This window comes from Ochlerotatus camptorhynchus, unplaced genomic scaffold (assembly GCF_037179485.1).
Source record: "Ochlerotatus camptorhynchus isolate MF236.1 unplaced genomic scaffold, CSIRO-AGI_Acam_v1.1 ptg000253l, whole genome shotgun sequence".
Classification (NCBI taxonomy): Eukaryota; Metazoa; Arthropoda; class Insecta; order Diptera; family Culicidae; genus Ochlerotatus; species Ochlerotatus camptorhynchus.
In genome coordinates, this window is record NW_027040743.1 from 180,532 (window position 1) to 196,329 (window position 15,798).

The 15,798-nt window shown below is 37.4% G+C and overlaps 1 protein-coding gene across 1 annotated transcript in view; it reads left to right on the forward strand.

The window, feature by feature from the left end:
• LOC135704972 (acid sphingomyelinase-like phosphodiesterase 3b) overlaps window positions 1–15,798 on the forward strand; it is a 232,689-nt gene that overhangs the window by 134,733 nt on the left and 82,158 nt on the right. Inside the window, exon 4 of the mRNA XM_065226514.1 lies at window positions 5,164–5,320. Coding sequence (XP_065082586.1) covers window positions 5,164–5,320 — 157 coding nt within the window. The remainder of the gene's footprint in view (window positions 1–5,163; window positions 5,321–15,798) is intronic.

Consider the following 15,798-nt stretch of genomic DNA (forward strand, 5'->3'; position numbering starts at 1 on the left):
TTTCACAGAGAATGATGACATCATAACAGTAATCGGAACATTCTAAATGATAGTCTTGAACAGACGAATTCATACCATCATCATTTCGGTAGTAGGCGACGATGTTAATTACTGTCAATACGGTGAATCTTTTCACATACATCTTCTTCTTTGGGTAGAATAATCCCAGTGGGACCTTTTCGCTTATTTCAATTTAGTGTTCATTAAATACACTTCTGAAGAGCTTCGTCCTATTTGATGATATCTCATTTGACATATGGTCGTTTGACCGAATGGATTTTCGGCATTAAGACGTTTTGGGTCATCCACAAAATATTTAAGGCAATAGAGAGGGAGGGAGGTTCCAACATTCCTACAGTTTATTACAATGGGACGAGGAGGAAGGTGGGGTTGAAAATCTTGATCATAATCAAATGGGCATATTATGTGATCTATTTATATACCTGGTGATTCGGAATAACTGTCACTTTAAAAAATGGTCATAACGATTGAACGCTTGCATGAGTTTTTGATATCAGTATATGCCAAATATACAACGTATATAACCTGCAACTTAGCATATTTTAATTCTAATCTCTCTAATTTTACCTTTAATTACCAGCCACATTTGTCACGAAAATAAGCCTCAGCTGGCACGCACGTTTTAGTTTCATATTTATACACTAATAAAATCTCACATATTTTTATTGATGAATTTCCATGTGAAATTCCACATGATTTCCATGTGACCACACATAAACATAATCCACCCAGAAGCACACATGAAATTTATGAGTCAAATGAATAGTATGTGTGGTTACATATGGCTTGTATGTGTACACATATTAAGTAAGTGTCCGACACATAGCTATCATTTATTGATCACATTGCAAAAAATCATGTGTGGGGCACATAAAAACAATCTTTGAAACATTCAAAGTGTTTTTATGTTACTTCATACGCAGTGTCGTGCCGTACTCTAACGGAACTATCCACCTACCCTCTTCTAAAGATCATTCTCTAGCTAATAAATCATCACACTAAAGCTTCATGTTAGCATTTCCAACCAACTCTGAATCTTTGAAATTTTATCAGTGTATGATACTAGCTGAGTGTGCCCGGCCTTGCTCGCGAATCAATATTAGCTTGAGCTTATGCGCCGTTTAAAAAAAGCATACTATATTGTACGTAGCCCCCCCCCCCCGCTTATCTAAGGGGCTATCCCCTATTACCATCTCCTTATACCTCCACATGCCAAGTTCCATTTGCTTGATTAGTTCTCGAGTTATGCAGAAATTTCTGTTTCATTTTTATGTGAGCCCCCCCCCCCTTAAAGAAGGGGGAGGGGTCTCAAACCATCATAAGAACCTTTCTCGGCCCCAAAAACCCTTGCATACAAATTTTCACGCCGATCGGGTCAGTAGTTGCCGAGTCTATATGGATCAGACAGACAGACAGACAGACAGTAATTCATTGTTATATAGGGGAAATGTCGGCTTCGACAATATCTTAACCTATTATCGTCAGGGGGTAAACAAAGTCCTAGTGCACTCAAATTTGGCCAATAGATGCTGTCAAACACAATGTATTCACATGCAAAAATTGAGCTCTCAATGACGTTGTTTACCCCCATGACGATAATAGGTTAACGTTTTGCCGAAGCCGTCATTTATCCTTTAAAGCTAGATGCAATTGGTTTGCAGCAATCAATAATTGAAACATTTGAAATCGTTGTTTGTGCAAAAATAACATAAAAAAGCTAACTAGGAAAAAGTTCAATAATTTTACTAAAAGTTGTTCTGCCACGATATTTGTTAATTTTTAATGTTTCAAAAGTTTGCCATTTTCATGAACATTGAAAAGATTAAAAATTATAACAATTTAATAAAGAATTTTCGAGAATTTTATGTTTTTAAAAATTTGCTAAATTTGTGTCTAAAAAATATTTAAAAAAATTACCGTGAGCAAAAATACCAAAATAGAATTGACGAAAATACTATAATTTCTTAATGTTGGAAGCTATTTTTTCGCAATTATTTATATAACTCCAATTTAGTACCTCTCAGTTTAGTATTTGAAATACCCCACAATATTAGTATTTTTGGAATCGGGGAAACGTGAAGGTACCGGAAATCCATGTATGATGCCATTTTTAAATCCAAGATGGCGACTTCCGGTTACAGAAAACCATGGAAATTCTGCCAAATATGGGTATTTTTGGAATCAAAGTGACCTGAAGGAACCGGAAATCGATCTGTCTGACCCCATTTTTAAGAAAAGAAGGCGACTTCCGGTTACATAATACAGAAAAATAATTTTAAATAACCCACAATATATTAATATTTTGCAATAAAAAGCAAATCTACTAATTTTTACTAAACTCTGAGAACCACAATATCGTGTTGCAATGGAATGGCTGTATTTATGTACCTACAGCAATTGAATGAAAAATGTACTTCCAACAAAAATATTGCTCCGGATAGCATAGCATAGCATAGCATAGCATATGCGATTGTACAAATCGTGGGTGGCTATATAATGGTCAACTAATACGTTTTGCAGAAAATATCGAGTGTTGACGCAGAAAATATCACTTGGGATTAGTGATTTTCCCCACACGAAAATAAAATCTACAATACAAGCATCGCATTATACCCCTGGCCACATCCTTACAATCACAGGGGAAGGGAGGGAAAGTTAATCCAACATCTACTTAAGAAGGTGCAGGGAACCCATACTACCTTCATAGGTGTCACAGGAAGGAAAGAGTTGTGTTAGTGGGAGGGTGAATGATTTGGCAACTCTATTCGTCAATATAGAGCATTTGATAATTTGATAAATTAGTGACAAAAAATAAAATTTAAATAGATAAAATGGAAAGATCTCACTCGACCGGCCTAGAGACTTTGCAGCGTCATGTTTTCAGAAATGCTATTTAATTTTTCTTGAACCACCTCAATCACTGATAACGCTCTTCTAGCTCGTACGTACAAAAGAACGCACTCCACGCATAATCAAGGTCATGTATTTTCGCACTGTCTTCTTTAACACCACACAAAGAAGTTGCTCATCGCAGCAACAGAAAAATATATCAGTGTGATAGAGGTTGTACGGGGCAAAGAAAAACGCAAGACCACACAAAGCACCATTGCATAAGCAACAAGAGATCAAAAAATCACGCACGGTATTCAAAACTTTTAAATGCGATCACCAGTTCACCTCCAGTCACTCGAGAACAAAACGCATGCGAAAAGGTTTTCAGCAGCTAAAAAAAAAAGCACAGAAGGAACAAAACACATCCGTTTCGGTCGCTGGTTCAATCAGCACTCAACAAAAATATTGCTCCGGATTTGCTCAAACTTGGTATTTTTGTTCCTTAACAATGAATTTTAGACCAGTTGACCATAAAGGTGCACCTTCCTGAGTCAGGGTGGTCCAAATAATCAACATTTTTGCCTATATTTCCAACTTTGAAAATTCATAACCTTCTAACTACTTTACCGATTTATGCCTGTTTCGCAGATGAAATAAAAACGGAAAAGTATTTCTTGAGGATTTTTCCCAAAAGAATATTTGACTGCTATAGGGAGGTGTCTTTTGCCAAATTTTGATATTGTAGCGAGGTGTCGTCAAATTTTAAAATCAACAAGTATATGTGTTTAGCCGGCGCCGGTGGTGTAGTGGTAAGCGTGACTGCTTTCTAACACCCCAATGGTTCTGGGTTCAATCCCAGCCGAGGTTGGTGGGATTTTTCTGAGGCATAAAAACCTCTGGTCACGTCTTCCTTTCGCAAGGGAAGTAAAGCCGTTGGTCCCGGCCCATGTGTGTTGTGAATGGGTGCGATATCCTATGCAGGTGTGGAAGCTGCCTTCCTGCACATTCGATTGCCGTCAATGCATGGCAATCGATGTCCGTCGGTGATTGGCACTAGATTGCGGAGCAGAGACCGACGTTAAATAAAGGAAAGAAATTATTTGTGTTTATGCTGTTAAAATGCATCCAAAACATCAGTTTTGCAATAAGCGCCAACATTACCTAACGGAATAATTTATCAGATCATTATTCCGCAAAGAAAGTGAAATTACACTCAGGATGCACCACTTTCATGTCGATCACGCCACCAATGTAATCGATCTTTTCTTTACCGATTTCTTTAAAACTGCGTACTGGGTCAAGAAATGCTAAAGGAAAGTAATTTCTTTAGCATTCCGTGTCCTATCCCGTAGCACGTAGAAACGTCATTACTTTTCAGCTGCGTACCAGGCTTTACGATCTTTATTCAGCAAATGAAAGGTATTTGAAAGCAGTGTCAAGTAAAAAATATGAAGCTGAAGATCAAATAAGTTTGAACATACTAAAATATTTGTTATGGCTTTTCCAGTGCTGAGACCAAAGGAACCCTTGTGTTTAATTTTTTTTGAAAGCTCACTTTTTTTCCTTAACATTAAAAAAAATCCAGACACTAATATTTTGTTTGATTTTGATATATATTTTAATATTAGGTCTCATGTTTTTCCTAAAAACTATAATGCGTTTCCATTGGTTTGGAGTGACAGGACTGCCATGTCTGCATAAATTTAAAATAATAGTACTGAGGACTTAGACCTTCGTGCATATCTAAATTATGTTTGTTACGAAAAAACCGCGTGAATTCCGAAAGACAACCGAAGAGAGAAAAAAAGCCTTATCATTTAAAGAATGCCTTCAAAATAAATGTGATAGCCTATGTTGGGAAGTTGATTAATTTTGGTTTCCTCCCTAGATATTCTACTTCTTTAACTGAGCTTTGTATCAAATTAGTTAATTTAACGGATGTATCAATAATTTCAAGATTTCGCGACCGTACCGAACAAATTATATGCTACATAAGCTCAAAAGCATGTGACAAGTTCTGTTTCAATTCAATTTTAAATTACTCGAGTCGAAATGGAGACAAATCTCAAAATCAGTTTTTTTAAAGCATTAATTATACCATGATTTAAAAATCATGATATAAATACTGCTTTACGTATTAATAATTAACTGTATGATAAATACCCTTGCAGTAACGAAAACTTTCAATCAAATGGCTGTTAAAATTAAATAAGGATATTTAAAATTAAATAATACTGCTTTCATAAACATTCCATCAAACTAGTCTATAAATGCAACCAATAAATAACATACACTTTTCCCATCCGGTAGGTTGTTGGCTCAACGATCGATCGCCCTCGAGCAACACCAAGAAGCCCGGCCAGTTCGGAGATTACGCGTGTGACAGTCCATGGAGTCTGCTGGAGTCCGCATCACATGCCATGAAATCCAAGCAAGGCGATAACGTTGAATTTGTGCTCTGGACCGGGTAAGTTCCGGAATCATTCATTTCCTCCCCAGTCCCCAGTCCCATTCATTCCATTCGAGAACACGTTCCGGAAGTCAGCTGCCAGAATCGCTCCCCAAGCGCTCGTCTATCAAATATTATTAATATTTCTTCAAACAGCCATAAAACTTCCCCGATTTCCAATAAATCAAATCATCGTTACCGAAAAAGAAAACGATTCACACATTTCACACTCAGTGCGCGTTTTCTTGGACTGTGCGTTTTTTTTTATTGTCTCGCTGATCGTCGTCGTCACTTTCTTTATGTTGAAATCGGAAACGATTTGATTTGTGCCACGCGCTGGATGTCGCCGTCGGCAGTTGGAGAATTATTGTTCTTGATGTCTATTGTGCCTATTTTTCGCTGAATCCGAGAAGCCTCGGAGAGTTGTCACTCCTCGGAAAAGCTGGCGTTTTATGCGTCATCTAGCATTTTGAATATTTGATCACGCGGAATTACGTAATGCTGCTGCGCCGGGAACACGCCATGAATAAATAAAATCGGGCTCCAGGGGAAGGGAAGTCGAAACTGGTAGAATGCGTGAAAGGACTCACTTGGATTCACTTCCCTCTGGAGGATCCTTCGGCTGACGGTGTTTGTGAAGAAATACGAGCGTCCTTTGAAACGGAGCCCTACATGCGCGCGGTAAAATGAAGATAAATTGTGTTCCATGAAACTGTCTTGAATCTGCCGTGCCCCGTGGGGGGAAACAAATAGTGTCAAGGTTCTTTATTCGGGGAAAGTCCCCGAGGGAAATAGAACAGATTGACTTTTGTCTGCGACGTCGTGAAACGTCTCAAGGACAATCGTGTGAATATCAATCATCGCTATATGAACTGAAGCATGATTTCGTTAAACCACAGCAAAGAACAAATCTGCTAAGTTCAAAGTAATTACATCGGTATTAACGCTCCACCACAGGGTAACAAAGGTCCGAAACTCGTTAAACTCAATTTCCAGCCGTTTCCTAATTGAGAAAATAATTAGCTAATTGTTACGCAGCGTGATCTTTAATTTCCTTTTGTTCTCATCCTCCAATGAAGCAAAACACCACTCCTACTTCCCTCCGTCGGAATGCCGTCGCTTTCTTGCTTTTAATTTCCATCATCACACTTCCCGTCGCCATCGTCTTTTCCATGCAATCCCTCCACTTCTTCGTCGAACAAATTCTGAAGTAGCAGAAAATTGAATCCAATTTAAATTTCTTTCCACTGATTTTTATCTTTTATTCGTAATTTCCGCTCGTTTTGCCCTCAAGGTGTTCAAGAGCCCAACGAGCATCCATCCGTTCCGGAAAAATGCCTACCCTTACAAACAGTTCCTGGGAATTCTTGTTGCTGAAGCCTTCCTTCTGCAACGAACTCGAATCGAATAATTAACTTATTCGGTTCAATTTTATTTCGCGATAATGATCAAATTGAAATTTTTTCTACGATTCACTTCCTTCCTCTGAAGTTTCACGTCACTGATGGGATGGGACTTTTCTTCGTGACTTTTCGAGCTGCTCCAGTTTGTTGACCAATTATGGGATTGAAGAACGGATTACGATTCTAACTGACATTTACTGTTATAAACGAATTTAATATTTTATCGTGATTTATGGAGGTTCATTCTTCAACCTGTTGAATGGGCGAATAGCCTTAAGGCGAAGACAACAAATCACATGCGAATCTAAGCGACAAATACCGTAGCGCTGCGTTTAAGTGAAGGTGGAAGCAACGCATAGAAAAATGAGCAAATACACAAACCCTTCGCCTGAGGATGTAATCTTTGCTATCATATTCGTTTGAAGCATTTACCTTTGAGCGGCAAATGACGCGATTGTACCTGTCTCATAGCTTTCGTATGAGAAAATGGAAGAGTTGCCAGTCCTCTTGATTTGTTGTTTTCGCTTAAGGTTAAAATTTATAATATTCTTTTATCTGAGACATCAGTTCACATTGACAAAAGCTCTTGTCGTTTTGTGCAAAAAAATTTAAAGAAAAACATTGACGAGAGCTTTTTGCAATCAGAAGTGATGTCTCATAGAAAACTATGTAAACACTACTCAAAGAGTAGCTACGTAAACGCTGACTTTAAACCTCACCTTTTCGAAACTGGCTGCTGTACCCTGCACAGTGGAAAAAACGTACGTTTTATTATTTAGACGAAAATGGGTTATCTTAGGGATACAGTAGCTTTGAAGAAGTGTTTTTACATGATTAGCTCGTTCTTTTGAACATTGTTTTTTTTTCGTTATTAATCCACCTAGCAGAGAGATGGATAACAATTTATGTTTGAGTCAAGATAGCAAAATCGTGTTTTCGGCAATGTTTTGGATAATACTAAAAAAAAAAAACTGTTTTGAAGAAGACATTAAGCCCCTATCTCTTACAATTTGTAAGATAAACACGATTTTCGAATGGAAACTTCAAAAAATCAATGTTTTGTCAATAATTTTCGTCTATAAAACCTATGTGCATAATGAAGATAGCCATTTTGTCTTTGGAGGTAAGTTTATAGATGTTATATTTTATGAGAAAAAGAACGCACGATTTATAATTTCTATTTTCCACTACTTTTATCTGCTTAACCTAGTCAAGGATTAGAAAATAAAGGTAGTGGAAATAAATGAAATTTACTAAACCTCATATTTTTCTTTAAACCACGATTTCACTGAAGTCGCCCATATTAATTTATGATATTTTAGGAGTTATTAATGTATTTGATCCTAAAATATCACATGGCCATACATTTCGTTATACTTTCACAATAAGCATATCGGTGGAGAAAACTATTGAAAACAAATTGTTTTAAATGGATTGAGCAGCACTTTCTTTTTTTTTCCTTGATTTGCTTTCCGTCGATCTTGTTTTCCGATCCGAGTACCAATGCTACCAACGCCAGAGAGGCAGCTCCCGCACCTGGACTCTACCTATCACCTCATCAGCTCATGAACCGGTGACCAACTGCTTTACTTCCCTTCCGAAGGAAGATGTGATGCTTCAGAAAATCCCGGCGGCGCCGACTGGGATTGTTTGTTTAAGAAAAAAAAAATGCTTTTTTTGGGGTCAAAACCATGATTAGCTCATAAAATATAAAATATATAAACTGAAATCTAAAGGCAAAATTGCGTATCTCTCTAATATATCAATGACGGAAACTTAATATAAGAAAAGGAATTTACAAAACATTTATTTTTATAAGTCTCAATAAAAAAAAAGATCTTACTCAACCTTCTTCTATTTGCATTAAATTTTGCATTATTGTTTGTTATGGGCATTCACATTTGGGCTGAAATACGGCTATTTTGGATCCTTCTTATTTGTTTTTTTTTCAAAACGGTTTTTTTTTATATTTTTCAATAAATCGTGGCATGAAAACGTTACTTCTAATCAAAATGCTGCCTGAGACAAAGTTTTAGAAAAACATAAATGCTTCCTTGGGAAAATATACATGGTTAATTTTCGTAACAAAATTAGAGAAAACACACTAAAAACATGATACAAATTGATTTAACTCAAAATGTCCTATTCCAATATCAATACAATTGTCAAAAGTCGTAGAACTTTTGGTAATTTTTAACTTTCTGTTAGTTCACAGTTATATTTAATTTGCGCATAGAGACCAATATTTGAGATCATTTCAATCAAAATAGGAAAAATACAGGTTGAACACGATTATTCGGAGGCCTAATAAAACAAAATCACTCCGGATAATAAAATCATTTTTTTTTCGTTGCCGCTTATCAAGCACAGTTTAAACGATGATGAATATTAATTGCACCGTGCTAACGTGCCCAAATTGAACGTTCTAAAATAATTTTATTTGCTTTTTCTGATGATGGTCACATACAACAATAACTGGAAATGAACTTTTGATTTGATTTTGGGTGGCCAATTTTCATCTCACTGTCTTCAACAATGAATGAAGCCACCTACAATTTTGAGGGGATCAATGATCCTGCCATGCCCTCATCAGATGCTTTGAAGCCCCTTTATGGTTGAGTGGATCCATAACCACTAGGGTGGGTCATGTATATGTATTTATGTAAGGTAGCCACCATTCCTTCGAAGATCTGGTCTTGTATGCAGCTCCACTTAAAAGCAAGATCCATTTGAGCTACCGATCTGAATTCACAATATTACTGTATGAAGAGCCAAAAACGGTGGGGTGGACCCGTAAGCAGAGACACTTACGCGAAATCCACGGGAATTTAAGAATCTCCTTCCAACGATACGATCCAACAAATCGAATAACGCAATTCGCAATACTTATTAAGCTTCCTACAGGATGGTTTGTTAAGAAGGGCGCGTCAATCTCCATGAAACTGTTGGAGTACAATTCACACCATCACAATCGAATCGGTAGGATAAAGAAAATGATAGTGTTTATTCCCTCCTAGACTCCGGTTGTCATACCACTCCAATCGTCCAGTTCCAGGTCAAATGATACCCTGATGCTCCCTCCCAACCCAGTATTTATTTATATATAGTAAACATATGTAATGGAGAAATGAAATATATCAGAACATTAAAATACGTAATAATGAAAATACATTTATATGGATTAAAAAACTGATATTCTGCAATGAAAATAATAATTATTTTACATACAATATGATGCAGCTCTATGTCTCCTCAGCTCCCAATAAGGAAGATGTAACCCTGAAATTTCCAGGTTATATTATGCAAATAAATATTTTTAGCTAGAATGATACTTGATATGTTTGTGTTGTGTTATGTTGTGGGAGAGCTTGGGATTAAACCCATGATATTCTGCTCATTAAGCAAAACCGATCCCTCTAAGGTTATCGAGCATCTCAAAACCAAAACACTCCACGGCAAAACATGATTAGACCATCACCTGGTATGTAATGAACAACAGAAATACGCGATAATTCATATATTTTCAGCATATGATCACAGATATGATGCAATATCACAACTTTTGATAAAAGGAACGGATCCCATCTTATTTAAGACCTGGATGACCTGAAATGTGTGTTACCGGGTTAATACTTATTTAAATGTAATATAATATTGAAAATGCGTTATAATGCCATGTAACAAGATACAATAAACACAAGATTTTTACAAAACAGATAATGAACGATTTAGATTTCTTTTCAAGCTGGCACTATGCTTGCCTGGAGCTGCTCATAATAGCTAACATTAAGAATTAAGTATAATAAAATGTAATTTAAAAAAAAATATTAAATGATGTTAAGTCAATAATGAGAGAAATGTAGTACTATAAACACTATACATATAAGATAACCAATAGATAGCTTAGCTTAGATTGACTGCACATATCAATGGTTGCTACTCCGTGATTGATCAGAATCAGTGAAATTGTAAAATGAATCAACTGAATGGGGCTGGGAGTGACCGTCCATTCTTATTGTACAAGTTTCAGTGATTCTATATGTTGTAGATCAATAACGGCGCCGGCCACGTCCTTGCAATCAAGGGAAGGAATATTGAAGTGACCTTTGTTGTTTGTGTGCCGTGTTTACCTCTGCACCTGAATGAAGGCTGCAAAAAAAGGATAATTATACAGCAATGACCCCATTTTGTCAGCTAGCAAAGTATGTGTATCTTAAACATTCATCTTGAAGGAGTAAGGTATGCAATTACGATTATGTGGAATTATTGAAAAATAACAGTCTGATGCGCGGAGAGGTTGACAGGATCGGGTCATAACTGTAATGTGAATATTAGGAAGATTTATCATCATCAAACTATTCTTGAATTAACCCATAACCACTAGGGTGGGTCATCTGTATAAAATTTGATCGAATTTGGATAAAATTCGGATTTGTGGGAGAACACTTATGTTTGGGCCTCCCTTAGCTCAGTCGGTAAAGGCGTAGCTACAAAGCAAGACCATGCTGGAGGTGGCTGGGTTCGATTCCCGGTCTGGTATAGGCTGCTCACAAATTTCATAGATAGTACGCAACAACTTTCGTTCGAAAACAACAAGTTGGTCCTCCACGAGTATAGTCCAGGTCTCGTAGCCGTATAGGACCACCGCACCGGTCTAATCACCGTCTTGTAGGTATTTATCTTCGTGCGGCATTCGACCGGAACGTCCTCCGGAGTCCAAAGTACGCACGATTCCCTGCCATAATGCGTCTTTGAATTTCTCTACTGGTATCATTTTTAGCGATCACCAGTGGGCACGTTGTATTCGCGGCATTTTCTACAGAACCTACCGAATCACAAAAATTTGGTCTTCCGTGTGTCCTTTACTTCGAAAAACCGAGTTTTGTCCATTCCACGCTTGTCTGTATCACTCCACATTAAATTTCATGCGGTGTTGCAGCATTCTCGCCCGTAGACCAAATCACATCTCTCAGATATTCTCTCATGCTGGAAGGTGGCTCCGAAAATATTCCAATGACCATCAGGTGATTGGAGATCTATGTTTTCGAGGCTTCTGGTTGATGAAGATTTGTTCTGAAAATCTTCAACTATGCAACAATTCAAATCGAATTTTCAACTACGTAATTATACACCCAGTATGGTCCCTCACAACTCAGGATGGCATGGTATGGTCACCTCAGGATGCCTTCGTCATCTTACCTTTCTATATCACTTTGTTTATCTCCACCAAGCACAAATTGGCTCAAATTGGTTAAAATGCATCAATGGATGTTGCATTTACCCACGATAATTGAACCCTTGGACAATCGAGTCTGACCTGTATTACACTGAAAACCAGTTAACAAATTAGGCCAAAAATTCTTGTTCTATGATTTTTGTCTATTCAGCCAGCCCATAAGAAAAAGGATGTAGTGGTTCTCAGAACTTCGTAAAAATTAATATTTTTGTTCCTCATCGCAAAATATTAAAACCGATTTCTTTTATTGTGTCATTAGGGTAACCATTTTCATGATAATGTGGTCCAAAAAATATTTAATTTTTTTCTAAACCCATTATTTCAAAAATGCATAAACTTTAGAACAACTGTTTCAAGGATCAAAATATCAAGCTACATTTTTTTATTAGGAAAAATAAGAAAATATTAAAAGTGGGATTTTGTATTGAAAAACAGTGATTTAATAAGTTTTTTTATGGTCTTCATGGTTTGTAGACAGAGGACGTAATAAGCTTTTATATTTTTGCTTGGAAATTTGGGATTTAAGCCAGTTGTTATTTTTTTCTTCTTCGAGTCATATTTTATTGAAGTTATCAATTTTTGGGTTTTCGCTCAATACTCCTAAAGGGTGTCTCACATCAAATTGCATCACGGAAAAAAACAGTGTAGAGGATTACCCATTGGGTATTTCCTCTTGAAAATGTGGGTAGAAGTAGTTTAGAATGTATTGCTTACACTGTATTTTTATCACTGTCAGTTTTTCGAAAGTTGGAAAAGGCATCACCCGAAAAGCAACGTCGAGAATTGATTTTGCGCAAGCACCTGGAAAATCCTCAACTCTCTCATCGGGATACCGGAAAACAACTCGGAATCGTGCAGTCAACGGTGAGTCGTGTGATTAAACGTTACTATGAAACTCTGAGCATCAAACGGAAGGATAAATGTGGTCAGAATGGATGTTCTATTAGTTATCAGGATCACAAGCGTGTCGTGAAAGCGTTTAACCGGAATCCCAATGATTTGTCAGGTATGTGGCCAAAAAGTTCAATCTGTCCAAGTCTTTCGTTCAGAGAGCAAAGGACCGGGAGGGACTGCATACGTACAAAGTGCAGAAGGCTCCAAATCGTGACGAACGGCAAAATACGGTGGGAAAGTCCAGGGCCCGGAAATTGTACACCCAGATGCTGACGAAGCACCATTGTCTCATCATGGATGATGAGACTTACGTCAAGGCGGATCTCCGGCAGCTTCCGGGGCTCCTGTTTTTCGCCACCCAGCACAAGTTTGATGTTCCGGAGGAAGTAAGGAAGCAGAAACTTTCAAAGTTTGCCAAGAAAAACATGATTTGGTAAGCAATCTGCTCTTGTGACAAACGGAGTGCACCGTTCGTAACTACCGGGACTGTAAACGGGAAGATCTACCTCAAGGAGTGTCTACAGAAGCGTCTGCGTGTTGAAGCAACACGCGACGATCTTCTGGCCGGATCTAGCTTCGTGACACTATTCAAATGTTGTCCTGGAGTGGTACGAAGCCAACGGTGTCACTTTCCCCCCCCCCCCCCCCCAACGTACCGGAACTAAGGCCTATCGAAAAATACTGGGCTATTATGAAGCATCCCAAGGAGGTATCTGAGGAAGACATGAAGAAAAAGTGGGCTTCCGTACAGAAGAAGCTGAAGCCAGATGTTGTTCAGAACCTAATGAGTGGAGTTAAGCGTAAGGTGTGACCGTACGGTTATGGTATTGAAGTTGAATGAAATAAATATGCCAAAAGCTTGCTAATGGGTTACATTTTATTTTCTGAAAGTTTGAAAAGGTTCGGTCAACTAGGTAATTTTCTTCAGCGTTTTTTTTTTTTTCGTTATGCTATTTGATGTGGAATATCCTTTATGTGACCAGACTAACAAGCGTCGTGACCATGTTACAGTCGCTTTAAATCGATGGAGATGCATGGTAGTCTACTTGCAAACTTCTTCAGTGTCTTCAGTAGCATCAAATCCAAAGTGGCTGAACATGTATTTACTGACACATATCAATTGACAAAGGAGAACATAATAATTGTACGACATATTACAAACCCATGGAAGCATGACGTGGCTGTAAGTTCAGAAATTCCAAATAAAGACAAGCAAATTTATTGAATAAGGACAAAATAAATGGATATTCCTGGTTTTTAAGACTATTACCTGTTTCACGGAGTCAACCATTCCAAACGGCAAATTAGGTGCCTCAATATACAAAACACGCGTATCTGTACTATGTACTACTGACTTTAAAATACGTACCATCCCTACAAGCACCATACCTGAAACCACAACACACATATATGCACACTACCAATACACGTTTATAAGGAATAGAAGCAATGCTTTTTCGTTAAGTCTATGACTAGACACTGAAGAAGTTTACAAGAAGTAAACGAAATACGTACCTGTTATAGTTCAAAGGGATAGAGAAAGTGAATTAGTGAAAGTGAAAGTGAAACAAAAGTAGTAGAATTAAAAGGAAAAATCAACGGGAAAGGTATATTATAATTAAATTCAACACAACGGACTGTTCATTAACTACGGAAATAATTAAGGCCATCGCCAGTGGCAATTATCCACGGCTCATATAAATTTTAAAAATTGTGTATGAACAAATGTCTGCGCAGAGGAAGGGGGAAGGTCAATAATCCTAAAAAACTGTCTACATGGTTAATGAACAGTCCCTAACCGTTGTACGATTTATGTGTAAATAACAAAATATAGTTAATACATTTATCAGTAATATTAGATACACGATTCATCAGTTAAATCAGATGACACGATGCCTCTCGGAAGAAATTAAATCACGAATTTTAATTTTGACCACGATCAGAAGAACTTTGTCCATCATAACAACACAACGTAGGGTCTGGACGACCCTGGAAGCAATGAAGTGAATGCTTGTCCATTGCAAAAAATAACGGAAAATTTCTTGCAAATCGGAGTGTTTTGCTATTTTGCTTGGAACTGCTCAGTGCTCGGTGGCCTACTGGCGTCCGTTCTTGCCTATTGAGTTGAAAATCGTGGGTTGAATCCCAAATTCCATTATTTTACCGATTATTGTTATTTTTAGAAAGATCATTGCCGATCACTGCTCATAATACTCGGTTTAAAAAAATGCTTGAATGCTACTAAAAAAATGAAATGCTTAATTAATGTTCGAAAACATAGTTGACTCCTTCCAGGGACGTAATTTTTACGAATAGCTTGATGATGGAGGGCTTAAGCGATCGTCAGTTGCAGTGGTTAGCTGTCATCTCGGTGGCCTAAATTGAACCGCTTTAGCTTACTGGACGGAAGATCGTAGATTCAATTATCAAATAACTCATTTTTTTTGTGATGGTCGTCATCATTTTCGTTGAGATCGCTGCCCAAGTAACAATTTAACAGTCTTTTGGCTTTCACTCTGATTTATTGTGGTTTTATAACGGCAATAAGCAATCTTTTGAGTTTAAGTACAGCATTTAACAGTGCAACAAATGTTTGATTAGAAGTTCAGCTCTATGCTGTTTTAAAACCCTTTAAAGTCTGACGAGAAAATCAGAAAGTGTCTTGTTTTAAAAATGAATTTAATGCAGCACTCCATCCCTTTATAAAACTGTTCAGTAAATCTATTGGTATTTGTTTTATTGATGTCACGACAAAATTCTCCATAAAGGTGTTTTATCATTTTAATAGGAATATTGTCAATAGCAGCCTTCTCCATTAATAACGTTGCTATGATGATTCGAATAGCATCAGTGCCAAACTGGGACTGCGGAAAACTGTTGACAGGAAACTCATCCGGAAGATGGGAAACTTTTTGGAAACGATTGAGCTTCCACCTGTTCCACACTTCCTGATTGACTGCTTC